Source organism: Abrus precatorius, unplaced genomic scaffold, assembly GCF_003935025.1.
Source record: "Abrus precatorius isolate BTA unplaced genomic scaffold, Abrus_2018 Scaffold6, whole genome shotgun sequence".
Taxonomy (NCBI): Eukaryota; Viridiplantae; Streptophyta; class Magnoliopsida; order Fabales; family Fabaceae; genus Abrus; species Abrus precatorius.
In genome coordinates this window covers 15,352,025-15,368,588 of record NW_020874406.1, presented here as the reverse complement: position 1 = coordinate 15,368,588, position 16,564 = coordinate 15,352,025, and the positions used below count along the sequence as shown (strand labels likewise).

Sequence of the window (16,564 nt, the reverse complement as noted above, 5' to 3'; positions counted from 1 at the left end):
CATAAGGAAAACGTTCTTGTCATTTTGTATTTCCTTGTTTTAATTGGACAAAATTATTTGTCCCATTTGAATGATGAATATGTTGTGGACAAACTTAGCTTGAGAGCGTATGGTAGAGAGGGAGGGACCAAATTTAAGATTTTAACCCCAAAATGATAACATAGTACTGGAGACATGTTATTTGTCTTGTTGAGTGCATTGGTGTAAATTGATGAACGAATATATATGTGTGTGTGTGTTTTAATTTTTTTAGTGGGAGAGTAGCTCATATTAACTTAAAAGACATGGTGATTTACATCGCGGTGAAAAATGTTTTTTCCGTTCATTTTATGTGAATCACCGATCATATATTTTTTGACATTTGTTCTTATACATGTTAGAAGAGTGGCCCTTCTTTTAGTCTTTTCTTTATTTTATTTATATCAAAATCCTTATAAATAGAGGAGAGGAAAAGAGAGTGGTTTAGAAAAAAAAAAAAAAAGAAAAGTGAAAGGAACAAAAAATTATGAAAGTAGATTCTGTCCAAAATTTTCTCCCATCTCATGAGAAGAAAAAGTTAGTAAGGAGAAGAAAATTGATTTTTTAAAGTTATTCCCGCAAATAAATAAAAGTAGCTCCTGTTAAGAGTACATATGTAAATTTTCCCTTCCTTTCAACTATTCTTCGTTAAATAAGCGCCATAAAAGTTCAATTATTTACTCATATCAAATAATATTAAAAAATAGCTTTTTATTCTCTTTTGTCAACATTTTTTATAATTTTTATTTCAATAACGTCCTTCAAATTTTGAGAAATGAAATTTGTGAATTGAAAGATATCACAAGACAGACCTTTACATTGGTGACTGTAATACAGTTTCAAAATCATTAAATTTCTCCTTTAAATTTAACAAAAAAAATAAATAAAAAATCATCATCATCATTAATATCATTATTATGTTTTCTCCGCCTTTCATCTTCATTTGTTCACCATTTATCCTTTCATATATTCCAATGCACCAATGCATAATTTTACTGTACACCTTCTTTGTTGTTGTCATCTTCACACCAATCCATACTTTTCCTCTTTGCCCCTTTCATAGCTTCACTTTCACAATCTTCTTTCTATAGATTTTCACAAAGATAATACGAGAATTAAAAATTTTTATACTTTCAAAATGTGTTTTCAAATGAATTTTTTATTTACAATTTTAGATTTGTAGTTTTGAAAAAAAAAATGCAATGAACTAAAACAAGACGATAAATACCATCCAAAAAATTTATCAAGAGCCAAAAATTAATTAATATACCATGAAAATTATTAGATTAGTGATGACAGTAGTAAGGAGATGATGACATTTACGTGGGATTGTGAGTTTTCCGATTCATTGTATGGAAGAGTTTTTAATTAAAGGAGAGTGTGAAAAAAAGGTACAAAAAGTAACCCAAATTAGTGGGTATGTTTCGGGCTATTATGGTGGTCGAGGCAGAACGTATTAGCACTTCAGAAGCCCAATCTAGTTATTATTGTTAGGATTTTATTTAAGTTTGGGTATATCAAAAAGGCCCAATGATTTGAAATGAATGAAAATTTGAAAATTGATACTTTTCCCTCTCCCGATCGTAGCTATACTCTGAACTTGAAATTTGTAAGTGTTGATATGATGACATGGTTGATGTGTTGAACGAGAAAGTGCAATGGAGAAGAGGCTTCGCTCAACTCTACTATCCTCTGCGCAAGAATTTATCACCTTAGCCACAAAGCAAACCCTTAAATCTTCAAAATCATCTTTCAAAACCCTAATCAATTCCATTAAACCCTCCTCTCCCCTATGCACTTCTCTTCCTTCCTCTCTCTGCGATTCCATCTCTGCCTCCGTCCAATCCTTCCAGAACCTTCTAGAACCCAATTCCGCAAATCCTAGTTCCACTCGCACCCCTCCTTCCAAGCGCCTCCGTCGCTCTTCCCGCCATTCCGACACCCCCTCCCAACCCCAAGCAGACGAGAAGCACCAAATTCTCCAGCGCCTCGAAATTCTCGCCCACTTATCGCTGCTATGCGTTTCGCACCCCAAAAAACCGTTCTCGCCCTCCGATTTAATGCCCGGCGTGCAGTTGCTGCACGATAATTTGATCGTTTTCGAGTCGGATTCGGTTCTCTCGTCGGCGATTGAGGGTTTGTGCGAAGAATGGTGGAAGGAGAATTTGGCGGGGAGAGAATCGTTGATTTCGCAGAGCCTCCCCTTTCTGCTCTCGAGGTCGCTGACCCTAAAGAAGAAGGTGGACGTGCACAGGGTTTACGTGCTTCGGGAAGCGTTTGCTCTGTTTGATTTTGAGGATGAGAGTATTGAGGATTTGAAGCTCTTGTTGGTTCGATGTGTAATTTCACCACTGTATTTGAAAACGGAGGATGGAAGGAAGTTCCTGGCGTTTATCTTTGGGTTAAGCGATCAGCTTGGGAAGGAACTGTTGGCGATGATTCGTTCACAGATACCGTTTGGAAGGAAGTCGATGCTGGAGGCTTATGGGGATATCCTGTTTCGGGCTTGGAAAGCTGCCCAAGGGGATTCAAGGAGTGAAATTGAGAATGGGTTCTTGCAGGATTTGATTGAGGCTGCCATACATGCCAGTTCTGGAGCTTTTGCTTCATATATTAGGAGGATTTTGGGAGCTTTTATTAACCAGAGGACCACTGACGGGGTTGAGAAGATGCTTTATCGACTTTCTGAGCCTGTCATATTTAGGTCTCTGCAGGTAAATGCATTGTAAAATGAAAAACTTTTTGCTGTTGCATTTTATTTTATTATATGTTGAATTTGGATGCTGCTTTGCAATGTCTCCTTGTAAAGATTGTGTATTATGAGGGTGCTAAGATCAGTGGCTAAAAGAAAAATTAAAAGGTTCATCAAGGTGATTGTTTGCTATTATGTTCTATGCTTTTTTTTTGGTAGAGTAGGCATTCACAGCTCTAGGTCCTTACTGCACATGCTGATATGCGTGAATACCCTTTCGTTGTAAGTGGCCACTAGCATGTGCAGATGGAAAATAAAATAAGCCACCATGTAGCTTTCTGACATGGTATTGGTTGGAGGGGAATAGAGGGGAGTGAAGGGGTTTTAATGAAAACACATTGTTTGGTTCAGAAATTTGAAGGAGAAGGGACTGCGGGGGATAAGGGGGCCAAACTCCTTCCCTTCCACGTTGGGGGAGGAGGGGAATGCTTAATGTTTGCAGATTGAGCTGACTAAAGTATCCTTGATTTTCTTAACAACGTTATCATTGGCCGAAAGCCAAATAGCTGCCATAATAAAATAATGTAATATATATATATATATATTAAAAAACACTGCAGTATGCAATATAAAACCAAAAAACTAACTACATATGTTAAATCAAGAATCTAATTGATAGACAATCATCAAATAATATCATATGCCTCATAACAAGATCTCATAATAACATAATAGCCTAAGTCTCGAAGCACAAGTTCAATACAAACTAAAAGCCATCAAGCCTCAAGTGAAACAAAGTGATAAAAAAAATAAGGAAAATACAAAGACTAATTGAGGAAGCTTGTTTGATTAATCCAATTAACTGCCCTTGGAGAATTTGAGAAAGCTTTTTGTTAGGCTATGTTATGGAAAATTGCTGCTCAAACCAAGGCAGCGGCGTTAGAATAAAAAATGAATGAAAAACAGCGAAGGAAAACTCAAAAGAAAATAAGAAGAAAATCTGAGAAGAGAAAGAAAGTTGAAACAAAAAAAATGGAGAAGGTAAAAAGAATGAAGGAGGATAAAACAAAAACAGCAAAAGACTTGCTCACTGGAAAATGAGGATTGTTGGAGCTCCTGATCATTGGAAGTAGAGAAGGTGAACGGAGGGGATGTTGAGGGAAGGAGATGGGAGGTTGCTGTGGAGAGAAAGACATAGCTAAGACTAAGACTGATAACAGAGGCCAACAAGGTTGAAAGCCTACATTTTAGGGTTTTTTTAGGTTGGGTCAGTGTGGAACTAGGTCAAATTTCTGCCATGGCTGCCATAACCACTGTGACCACCATGCAAATAATGGCCTCCATCACCCGCCATTGCAAACCTGCCATAAGGCTGCCATTTGATAACTCTGTTTCTTAAGTTTAGTGGTTTGATTTTCCTTTCTATTTTGCCTTCCCTTCCCTTGCAAAGAAAACAAGGGTTTCCTGCCATCTCCATTCCTCCATTGAAGTTTCTTTCCCTGATTTTATGGTAGTTAATTAGTTATACCTGTTTATGATTTCATACTGCTTGTAATCAATTAAGGATCCTCTAAGAATTGATTTTCTAAAAAAACATTTTGTTAGATTCACAGTCCTTAAATTTTAATCCGTCATAATATCTACATTAATTTGCCATTAGTCTCTCTGTGTTCAGAATTTGGTTTTTCCTTCTTTTCAATAGGTTGCAAACTCAAATGTTCGTCAAAATGCTTTGCATCTACTTCTGGACATGTTCCCCCTTGAAGATCCTGCTGCCACAAAAGAGGAGAAAGATACATTGTTTGATAAGCAGTTTTTTTTATTAGAAAGGCTACTTACTGATGATTGTCCAGAAGTGAGAACAATTGCTGTTGAGGGTTCTTGTCGCGTCCTTCATCTATTTTGGGAAGTGATACCGTCACCCATCATAACAAAGATATTAACAAAACTATTTGATGACATGTCTCATGATGGATGCAATGAGATTAGGCTTTCTACATTGAATGGGATCATTTATCTACTTCACAATCCCCACTCTCATGAAATCCTTAAGGTGCTCTTACCAAGATTGCGGCACCTAATGTTGGACAATGTCCAAACGGTACGTGTTGCTGCAGCAGATCTCTTACTCCATCTAAAGGATGTCAGAAATTTTCAGTTCAACAAGGTACACATATTCTTAAACTTAGAATTGCTTGAGAAAATCCTGTGTCTAATGTATTTCCTAATATTATCAGTTATTGATTAGTCTGTTCTTCTGTTTGTTATATAGGTGGTGGAGCTAGATTTGCTATTGTCTGTGCTTGCTAGTGATCAACCTCCTGTAGCTCAGAAGATAACAAAATTACTTCTACCTTCATACTTTCCCTCAAAAGTACCAATTGAGGAGGCATGTAATCGCTGCATTACACTTGTAAGAAGGGCTCCAGTGGCTGGTGCAAAATTTTGTAAGTTTGTGATCTTGGAAGGAGCATCTAAAACTCAACTTATGGAACTGGTCAAAGCATTTCTCAGTTTGGTTTTGTCACAGGAAAAGCTGGATGAAAATCAGATTGAGGGTTTTCTTGTTGCTACTAGCTACATTTGTGATAACTTAGCATGTGAACCATGCTATACAAATGCCCTCAAAGAGTTACTTACTGGGGAGAAAGTGAGACATTTACTAACTGTGGCATCTAGAGGCCAAGCACAATCCTCTTTATTCAACATTGTCTCCACTGTCTGTCCAGATGATGTTACTGGACTTCTTGAAGAATCTATGGGTGTTGTCACAAACTGCAGTGGTTTACCTGAGGATGTTGATCACCAATCTGAAACAAGGTCTGCGCATAAGTTGTTGCTTTCACTGGGTGGTTTTGATGACATGTTTGAAGCCTTAACAGCCCTCTTGCATAAGGGTGCCTATCGTTGCCACATTAAATTTGGTGTAGACATGCCATCTCATAGTGTTTCATTTGCTGAAAGAAAGAAATCTAAATCTTCTGGAAAATTTTCAATTAAATCAAAGATAATTAACAGAAAGCAATCTTTTGAGGATGATTATTTAATAGCTGTTGGGGTAGCATGGCAAGTTAGAGATTTGCTTCAGCATGAAGATACCAGAAAAGCTATTTTCAAATCTCAAACTTTAGAAATGATGTTTTTTTCTCTTAAGGTGATTTCTGAGGTCAGCATTGTGCATTGCGGGCACTGTGAATACATGGATGTATCTCCTGTTTTGGCATATATTGCCCTTGCACTACAAATGACTGTTGATAATGGAGGCAGAATTAATATACAGAATGGTGATATGAAGAAGAAGAAAAACAAGAGTGATTCTTCTTCTACATTGCTATCAGAGGCAAGTAGAATCTCTTTTGCTTTTTTTTTTTTTTTTTTAATAATTGCTTGTTTGAATACATCTACCTGACTTTCTTGCATCTTTGACATTCTGAGTTTTTTTGTTTGTGTATTTTTCAAATGATTTTTCGCAGTTATATTTAATTGCCGCATACCTTAATGCCAATGGTTTTCTCTGCTAATTTATCAAACCAATTTGTATTTGTTTGACTTAAAATATTTGCCTCATTTTTTTTTTGTTTCTTTCTATTTTATAATAACTTTTTATAGTGAACTACGAATAAAATACAGAATATATATGGTCAGCACCAAAGTAATACTTAATGGAAGTTTAGAAATACATTAACTTCGTGAATTTTAGTGTGCACCAATGAATTTTGAACTTTCTAGCAGCTGCAATATCTTGTTCAATTAGTGGATGATATAAGTTCTCCATGGAATTTGGTTCTGATCTTCTTTTGTCCTATTTTATTGGTTGATTTTCAGTTTCATTATCTTCCAAACTATAAATTTCAATCATCTAGTCTCTATTAAAAATTTATCCGGTTAAAATACATATCTAGTCTCTATAGTTGACACTCATTTATTTATTAGTCTCTATTAAAAAATTAATGTTTTAGTTTCTATGAATATTTCATTATGCTTTGGTTCATACTAGTACTATATGAACAAGTACTTTTTCTAATAGTGTTAAAACAACAAGAATTAGAGTGTAACAAGACACTTGTGTAGCGATTAATATATAAATGTTGATTATCTGAACTTATTTGTAAATGAATGTCATATAGGGTTCTAATGTGTATTTTAACCTATTTATATGTAGTTCACTAATTTAGTTTGTGTTTTGAGACCTTCCGTTCTGTTGATGAATTGATAATACAATAACCAGATTGGTTTAAGTTATGGCTTGCCTAATTTGTTTACCCTCTTAACTCTTAAACAGAATGTGTTGGAGTTGACAATAGATCATGTGCTCAACTGTTTAGAAAAATTATTTGGAGCAGATGACATGAAAAAACAGTATGTGGATTCATGTAAGTTGAAGTCTACCAAAAGAACAAATCAAAATACCACCAAAAGGCGTAGGTTATCGCCCACAGATACGCATCATCCAAATAACGGTGGTAAGTAAATATGTATATACTGTTTTGTAGGGCTGATAATGGATCGGGTTGTCTTGACCAAATGCAATTAACTCTAGCATGCTGGGAAAAGAAAAAATGTAGCTCAAGCACAATAAGTGAAGCACCTCAATTATTTGCAGCTCTAAGTCAATCATTAAAATAATAAAAAAAATGATTTGCTCTATGGTAAACAATTAGATAGGTTCATTGGGTCTGGACCTATGAGTATTTATTCACATATTTCTCATGCTTTTTGAGTTCTAATCAAACCACTCTTTACACGTTTCTCCTCTTTTGGCCCTCGTATTTTAAAAGCATTATTAGGCAATCTTTAATATGGGAATATCACACTAAACCCTTAATTATAATTACCAACAAAGATCGAGAGTGTAGACTGTGATATGCTGCAGTGTAGCAAAATTCTGCTTTTTTATTTGGACTGACCTAGAGTATTTGTTATATTATGATTATGATATTCAATGATTTCATCATTAGCTTAGCTTGGAATAAACATCATTTTTCTGCAGAGAATGGAAATTTTCTTTCTAGAAACAAAGTTCTTGCAGTGGTGTTTGTGTTTGGCCCCTAGTTGCTAATTGATTATAACATTTAACAAGCTATATTTGAGTTTACATATGTCTTCGTCTATGTCTTTGTATTTTTTCTCCTGTGTTTGTTTGTGACTAATTGTTTAAAAACATATGCATAGGATCATCTGTATACAAAGAACCCCAACAAGTTTTTTGTATGGTGAAGATGCTTACTGCTGCTCTGAAATTCATGGGTGATACCTCTGCAATGTGTTTTGCTCCTCACAACCATGGATTATTCTTACATTACACATCAAAATGTGTGCAACATATCATATCTTCATTGGATCAGTTATGTCAAAAGAAAATTCAATTTAAGGAAGAGGATAAAAGAAATGTTATTTTTTGTCTGAAAAGCTCTTTCACCTATGCAGCAAAAATTCTCAATAGGATACTCACAGATTCTAGTGGATCCTCTATAACTCCAGAAAAAGCTCTTGATCTTGCCAATAACTTACTTGATTTAATCATTTCAATTGAATTGTACTTGGGCTCTGGGTATGCATTACGTCTTGTTGCAGCAGCAAAGCCTTGGCTGCCTGATGTGCTTCTGGCGTTGGGATCTACAAGTATTCTACAACAAAACTGTGGTGCCGAACAAATAAGTGCATCTGAACAAATGAAGTTACATTTTCCAAAATGGCCCTTGATTGTAGCCAAGACTGAGCGCTTCAGAGTAAATGAAGCTGAAGAAAATGATGAATGTCCTCAACCAGAGAAATTCTCAGCATTCAATAAGCTTTTGGCAATGCTGATTATATTACTGAAAAAAAATCCTAGTATAACGGATGCTGTTGGGGTTATTTTCCTGATCTCTTCACATGTTGGGCTTGAACAAAAGGACTTTGGGCTGGCATTAGGACTCTTGCGGTTTGTTTGTTTTAAATTGTTTAAACATGATGACAGGGATTGGGGTGACGAGATGCTGTCTTCTCTGCAAGAAATCTATCCTAAGATAGAGAGGAAAATTACAGAAGAAAATGATGAAGATGAACTGGAGAAATTAGTCTGTGCGAAGGAGTTGATTGAACCTCTTTGGATGTATCATCTATATGAAACTGGACGGGTCATCATGACTGATGACTAAAAATTGTTTTATTTGCTCCATTTGTAGGAATTTGATAGTATAGTTTATTAAGGCCACATGTATATAACTTTTACAATTGGCAACAATAAAACAAACGGTATATTTTGTCAATATACTGCTGTTTTATATCCACGTACTCTGGCTTGCATTTACTTCAAAGCTTCCTTTTTCTAAAACAAGTTTGATTTTTTTATTGTTGACTAGGAAAATTGTATTCTTAAAAAGGAATAAGTGTAGTGAGAAACTCGGTCACGAGAATTTGATATTACAGATGGATCCTCTTTAGTGAACAGCTTCACTGCATTGGATCTCATCCCTTTGAATTATATAATATTAAATTTAATTAAATAATAAATTTTTATATATTTTAATGGCTGGATTTAAAACTGCACCTTTACAGTGAACTTCACACTTGGAGGATCTCAATTCATTTGTCATCCTATGAACCGTGTTTACAAGACAAATTAAGGCCATAAACGAGGAAATAATGCCTTTAAAATAGTGGAAGGGGCAATTCAAAATCACCATTATAGAACATAAACAAACAAATGGAATTTGTTCCCACAAATTCAAACAAACGGAACAAGGCTGGTAATTTACTTATTTATCTACCCGATGTATTTCAGCAACAAGACTCGACATTATCTACAGCAATGAGTCTAGATTTTCATCCATCATTCTACTGGACTAGAAAATAAATAATGTATTAAATAAAATGGTTAACGGGTGGTTTGTCAGCCGCTTGCTGATGACTGCAACGAGGCTCTAGAGATCCACTTCGTTGCTCCATTTCTGATTCTAACCCAAGAAAGCCTCGAGCAAAAGAGTTAGCGAATGTACAAGAATAAGCCACGGGCCCACTTCTTTATTACGTTGAAGAATTAGCGTTCACGTGCTTCAGACAGGAATCTTCTTCAAGCGAGCAGCAATAGGCATGCCCAAAAATCCAACAAATAAGCAAAAGAACCACTGTGTCAGAGAGAGAGGTGTTGTGTTTGCAAAGGTTCCCAAGTACTCAACTATTATGATTTGGAAGAAAACAGTAGCACTGATGACACCCACGAAAACATAATTATCCAATATTCCTTTAAAAACGTTTATCTTCTCCATCTCACGTGAGTTGATCTCATTGAAAACCTGTAGAACCAAATCAACCAGTAAGGCACATTTGAATCATATATATTCCTAAGCAAATAGTTCAGTTGTTGTTTAAAAATTACCTGACAGAACACAAAAGAGTTGAAAATAAGCGTGTTTAAGACCAGATCCGTATCGGGACCATCGAGTAAAAAGATTGATTTTCCTCTTGATTGAAGAAACCATATAACCATAAACTGATACAACGATTGTCCTAATATGTTCCTCCACATGACATTGCTGATGAAATTCCCCTTCCTTCCAACAGGTGAACGCTTCATTAAATCATCATTTGGAGGTTCAGTGGCAAGTGCAAGTGCTCCCAGTGTGTCCATTATCATGTTCACCCACAAAAGCTGAACAGCTGTCAAAGGCGCAGTTCCTGGGGGAGAGAAAATGCATGTAAATAAGAGCATAAGATAAAAAAGAATAAGGAAACAAAAGATGTTTCGATCATTGGCCTTTTTTTGTAACAAAAATAATTTCTAACCTGTCAAGCATGCGGAAGTGAAGTTCACAATTAATGCAACCACATTAACGGTCAACTGAAACTGAACAAATTTCTGAATATTTATGTAAACTGAACGTCCCCATTTGGCCACTGTTACTATTGTGGAGAAGTTATCATCCAGAATTATGACATCTGCACTTTCTTTTGCAACCTGTACATATATTATGAAATTAGCTTACAATTGAAAATTTAAGAGTTAAATGACTAAAATGCATTACAACATTTCCTTTTCTTTTCTTTTGATTTCAGGTTCAAAAAGGGAAACATTGCATAGCATAGCACTCACCTCAGTTCCAGCAATACCCATTGCAAGTCCAATGTCAGCTTCATGAAGGGCTGGGGCATCGTTAGTTCCATCACCAGTTACAGCTACCACTTCCCCAAATGTAGTACGCAAGTGTTTCACCAATGTATGTTTGTCTAAAGGTGAGGATCGAGCCATAACCTGAAAGGAATGAAACACTATGTTAGTGTGTGATTAACACAATAAATCGAAATTTTGTGCATATAGAAGGTATGTAGCACCTGAATTTTGGGAATCAGTTCAAGCAACTCTTCCTGACTCTTCTCTCTAAAGTCTGGACCTTCAATGGCTATGCCATCATCAGTTAAAATCCCACATTCCCTGGCTATAGCCTTTGCAGTATTAATGTTGTCCCCTGTAACCATTCTCACTTTTATTCCAGCTGAACGACACATTGCTACAGACTCCTTAACACCAGGACGAACAGGATCTTTGATACCAACAACTCCTATACAAGTATATCCAGAGACAGGAATAGGGTTCTCTGCTGAGAACCCATTTTCCAATTCCATGTAGGCAAGGCATAGAGTTCTAAGTGCTTCACTTGCAAACTGGTTTATTGTAGCCTTAAGATGGTTAGTTGATTCTTCATCAAGTGGGACAACCTCACCATTAGCGTTGAGAACTTTGTCACAAGCAGCCAGAATTATTTCAGAAGCACCTTTACAATGGGCTCTTAAACCTCCACCAGGAAGCTCCACCACCACACTCATTTTTTTCTTGGTAGAGTTGAATGGCTCAACTTTAACAAGTTTACATGCTTGTCTCTCTCCTTGAAAGTCTCCACCTAATGACAAGCCAAACTCCAATATTGCAGTCTCAGTTGGTGTCCCTAAAATCTCATGTATTCCATGTTTGTTAACCACAACCTCTCCTCCTGTATTATTGAATATTGACTGTAGCAGAAGCTTCACGGCAGCTTCTGGGAGTTCAGAGCACAAACCAGAATCCTTATTGCTCACTTCCTTGCTGTTCATGCAAATGCATGTTTTCACAACAGTCATGTGATTGGTTGTTAGCGTCCCAGTCTTGTCACTACATATAGTTGTGGCTGATCCCATGGTCTCGCAGGCTGCCAAATGTCTGACAAGGGCTTTGTCATTCATCATTTTCTTCATAGCAAATGCAAGGCTCAGTGTCACAGCTAATGGCAGCCCTTCTGGAACAGCAACAACAACAATAGTAACTGCAACTGCAAAGAACTCCAACATCTCCAGCGCATCATCCCCAGTCCAACTAGATAAACTTCCTTGTTGGAGTTTTTGGCTAACAAGTCCTTGCACCAGAACTGCAAAAGTAACAACGGCAAAGAATAAACCAATCTTCCCAATAATGGTTGCCACACCATTCAATTTCACCTGCAATGGGGTTTCATCATCTCCACCTTCACTGAGAGTAGCCATCAACTTACCCCATTGAGTCCTCATGCCCACACTGGTAACCAACATCTTGCATGATCCATCTTGGACCTTGGTTCCAGAAAGAAGAAATGGATTTTCAGAACTTACCATCACTGGCTCACTCTCACCTGTTAAACTTGACTCATCAATCAACACAGAAAACCCTGAGACAAATAATCCATCAGCAGGGACTTGGTCACCTATGCAGAGATGCACAATATCACCAGGAAGTAATTCATATATTGACATTTTCTGCCTATATCCATTTCTTGTGACCTGCATGGAAATTTTCTTCTTCTCCTTGTCTAAATCCTTGAATTGTAATGATTGGCGATAATCACTTGTTGCTGTCACAAAGACAACAAGTAAGATACTTGCAACAATTCCAAGACCGTCATGAGCCCCCTTGGGCCATCCTTCTGTTGCAATGCCAACTATCAGAGACACAAAAGCACACACTCCAAGTATCATGAGAGTCATGTCTTGAAGGGCTTCCCAAACAAAAACCCAGAAACTCTTAACTTCACTTTCAGTAAATTTATTGATTCCATATATCTGTTGTCTCTTGTTCAGTAACTCAATATCACTGCTGAGCCCCTCAGTGGTTGATGCAGAAAGCTTCTCTGCAATGCCATTAACCCCACCATGATATCTGAACTTCTTTACATCATGGCCTTCAACAATAGATCCCAATTCATCACCGCAGATTTGAAAACCTGCGGCTTTAACTTCCTCTGGCACTTTGTAATCGCTTAGTTGCGCGCCTGTGGATATGATCACAAGTAAACACATTGAATCTTCAATTTATAAGCTACGAGAATAGTTCTGAAGAAACTTACCTTGGATAAATTGAAATGCAGCTTTGGAAACCAAAACTGCGACCCTCAGCTTCTCCTGCAATAAGGAGATAATAAGTCTTCAAGAAATAAAACATCGTATGCATTGAGGAGATAAAAAAGTAATCATATTGTGTACAAGTTTTCTCAAAGTCCCTTATGCAGATAAAAAAAAAGCGTATGAAGTTGGATGGAGAGAATCACAAACAGTAAAATGTGGAGAGAATCACAAAGAATATGAAAAAGAAAAAGAACAGTACAACAATAAATGGGGGATAAAGTGTAAACCAAAAGTAAAAACAAGAATAAGTATGTTTCTTTTGGAGCATAGACCAGCAGGTGGATGTAATCAAATGATGGTCATTCCTGAACCTTCCATAATTATCTGGTCGAAGTGTTATTCCTTGTAGCCTGGTATAATGCATTTTATATCTTAAATCCAAATTGTCCATGTCCCATCAAAATACAAAATATAAAACCCCAGAGTTGCTCATTAATGATTTTCTGTTCATGTCCAATATGGAATTTAAGCAACATTAAAGTTGCTCAACTGCCAATATGATAGGCTTAAGATCAATACGCATGCAAACTTTTAGCGTCAAGTACATGCTTAGTAAGATTGAGATACAAGCACAAGTCTTGAGATTAACTTGAAAATAGTGAAGTGGGAGGGCAAGGGATCAAGGGAGGTAACGTGAACATATATTGGCATTTTGGCTAAATTTCGAATTTTTGCAATTGCTGCTTAACGCCTTTAACTACTTTTGCTATTCAATTTTTAAGTAGAAGGTGTGTGTATATTGATTAGAGTCTATTACACATTCAGATAAAGAAAACTAATTACAAGTACCAATGTTAGTTGGACGATATGAAGCAAAGATATAGCCAAAGCCCAACAAATACCTCCAAAATATATAAATAGAAGGACATTTTATAAATCGATTTATCTAACATGTACAAGTTTATTTATCCAATCTATGCAAATTTGCACAGGATAGATAATGTATTAACCCTCATTAATTATACACTTTTAACTTATTTTCTAATAACTAATTAAGCACTTTTCAAATTAACCTTTGCAAGTTCACACAGGATAGATAAATCGTAATCAGACGTGAAAAACAAGATTAAGAATGACGAGAAGTAAAACTAAATTGCCATTGACTTTAAGCAACGGTTTAGGTTACATGGGAGTATGATGCTGTTTAGCACCCGTCTGGTACAGCATGGCTCGTTTCTTGAAACTTCAGTGTCTTAGTTTTAATTAAGCATGTCCTTTATTAAAACAAAAGCTTTGGGAGAGGGTCTTTCAACTGTAATTAATAGGAGATATTTTTTTTATCCCGGTCGATACTTTATATAAGAGAAAATGCCAATTAGTGATTGCAGAAATTAGTTATTAAGGAATTATATTGTAACCTTGTACAAAATTATTATTTAACCAGTACTTTAATGTTTAGGAGTCAGGTAGATTTAAGTCTGAAAAATTGAAAATAGGTAGAATAGAAAAGGATACCTGATTGTCACGGCGCATAGCATTGGCTACGCTCCGCTTGTAGAGATTGGCAGTGAAACGAAAGCGTCTTTTGGGGTTTTTGACGACACTGCATAGTTTCCTCCATCTTTGAAGAGCTTCTTCAGAGGTGTTTTTGGGCTTTACTCCTCCAAAATTCTCATTTAAAAAACTCTCTAACATCTTTCAATCTTCCAATAATAGTGAACACTCTTTGCTTTCCTTTGCTTGTATGAAGTGTTACTATTTTGATGCCTTTGTTTATGAACTACGAAATAGAATAGACTCGGAGACTCTCAAACTGTGGTGATATAAAAAGGCATGTTTGTGAGTAATTGTTATGAAATGAAGAACAAGTAATAGCAGCCTTCTTGGAAGTTAGGTATCAGACCATTACTTCGCGGAAAGAGACAGAGAGAGGTGGGTGGCTGAACCTCGTTACAAGGCACGGTCGGTGATTTTTCTCAACCTCGTCCTATCCTATGCTGTCCTTTATTCTATGTGACATGAAAACACAGAGGAAGAGATAACCCTAGAGAATGGAGAGCTTTATTATTAAGTACCCGAAAATGAATTCAATAACGGTCACTTCTCTCTAGGCTTGGGCAGGGTCAAGAGATGAGCCTAATATTAAAATTAAATTGCCGTTATTTTGGTTTTTGAAACTCTTGTAGGGGTTAGATATAGAAACTTTGAAATTTATAGGCCACTAAGAAGAATTTGCTAGTGGAGATTCTTTATATTAAGAGGGGGTTCATTTTTCGTTCATCTTTATTTTATTATTCCATTCACTGACTTTTTGTTGTTGCAAATAAACCACGCGCTATTCTTTAATGCTTTTTTTCATATTTCATATCAATATGGAACCCATTCCGTCCGCGTTTTTTCTGTATTAATAATGTCAGAAATCATGAATCAAAACGCGTGAAAAGGACGTTTCCAAGGTTAAAAAATGCAAAACGCGTAAAAGGAAAAACCAATGACTCGGAACTTTTCCTTTTGGTCTGCCAAATACTCGGACCTTTTACGTCCCTCCAAAAAGGACTTGGGGCCGTCACCAAACACCAGTCTTTTACACGCTCCGTTTGGCAGGTTTTTAATCTAATTATTGTTTTTTTTAAATAAATTATTAGATTATAACTTCTTTTAAATTTACTTCATGTTTAGAGTGAATCTCACGACATAAGTTTAGTTATTACCACTGATGATATTTTAATTTTAATTTTTAAAAATAAATTTTTCATAAAAAATATAAAATTTTAACAAGTATCCTAATCGAATAGCTACTAAAGCATGTGTATAAACTTAAAATGAGAAACATAATCTTCCTTACGAGGTTATAAAATTATTTGTCAGGCTAACAAATGGAATCATGAATTAGCTAATGCTTATGAAATATGTAAAGAAATTAAATTTTAATTTTGAGCAATAGATCCTCTATAATTCAATAATTATTATTTATTCTATTAATAATTAATTATAATTAAACGCAATTTTTTTTAACATTGAGCCAAATATAATAAAATATATATTTTAATAAGATTCGTAACTATATATAATGCTATATTTATTTTTAAAAAATAAAATATTAAATATCTTTGTCTAAATGGCGAAATTTGCTATCTTTCACTGAGGATCAGAATTTTACACTTCTGCTTATACAATTTTTTTTTTTACTTAAATAAAAATATAAAATTTTGCTTCACTAAATTGTTTAGTTCACACTAAAATGAGAGAGAATCAAGATCCCTTTCATTAGAAGCTCCACCAGCTTCCCTCCATGGGTGGTGAGTGTCGAAAGCCCGTTTTGGTAACGTGCTTTTATGAACAAAGTTAGTGGATGAACAGGGGCAAAAGGGTCATTCGACAACCCACTGGTTTGATGCTGATCCTTGAAGCAATACGGCAAAGGCAGTGTCTAAATAACAATTAGCTTCCATATCAATCGCGTTTAACCGTAGATTGCAATTACTACAAGGAATCTGAATCTTAACATCAGCGTCAAAAGACAGC

The 16,564-nt window shown here is 35.9% G+C and overlaps 2 protein-coding genes across 4 annotated transcripts; one reads left to right on the top strand and one right to left on the bottom strand.

Moving 5' to 3' along the window:
- Positions 1 to 1,598: 1,598 nt before the first annotated feature.
- On the top strand, positions 1,599 to 8,999 carry LOC113869346. Its single transcript, XM_027505633.1, has 5 exons — positions 1,599 to 2,732; positions 4,413 to 4,877; positions 4,983 to 6,050; positions 6,993 to 7,173; positions 7,883 to 8,999. The coding sequence occupies exons 1-5, from the start codon at positions 1,677 to 1,679 to the stop codon at positions 8,848 to 8,850; spliced, it is 3,738 nt and encodes a 1,245-aa protein (XP_027361434.1). The 5' UTR covers positions 1,599 to 1,676; the 3' UTR covers positions 8,851 to 8,999.
- A 193-nt stretch (positions 9,000 to 9,192) lies between these two features.
- On the bottom strand, positions 9,193 to 15,192 carry LOC113869643 (calcium-transporting ATPase 2, plasma membrane-type). Of its 3 annotated transcripts, none has more exons than XM_027506075.1 (8): positions 14,555 to 15,192; positions 13,042 to 13,096; positions 11,307 to 12,966; positions 11,024 to 11,084; positions 10,785 to 10,943; positions 10,478 to 10,649; positions 10,071 to 10,369; positions 9,193 to 9,987 (listed from the first exon to the last, which is right to left on the bottom strand). In XM_027506075.1, the coding sequence occupies exons 1-8, from the start codon at positions 14,732 to 14,734 to the stop codon at positions 9,748 to 9,750; spliced, it is 2,826 nt and encodes a 941-aa protein (XP_027361876.1). In that variant the 5' UTR covers positions 14,735 to 15,192; the 3' UTR covers positions 9,193 to 9,747. The 3 variants fall into 3 exon arrangements, with proteins under 3 accessions (XP_027361876.1, XP_027361875.1, XP_027361877.1); XM_027506074.1 differs by having other exon boundaries at positions 9,196 to 9,987; positions 11,024 to 12,966; positions 14,555 to 14,852; positions 14,943 to 15,192; XM_027506076.1 differs by having other exon boundaries at positions 9,196 to 9,987; positions 11,024 to 12,966; positions 13,042 to 13,449.
- Positions 15,193 to 16,564: the final 1,372 nt, after the last annotated feature.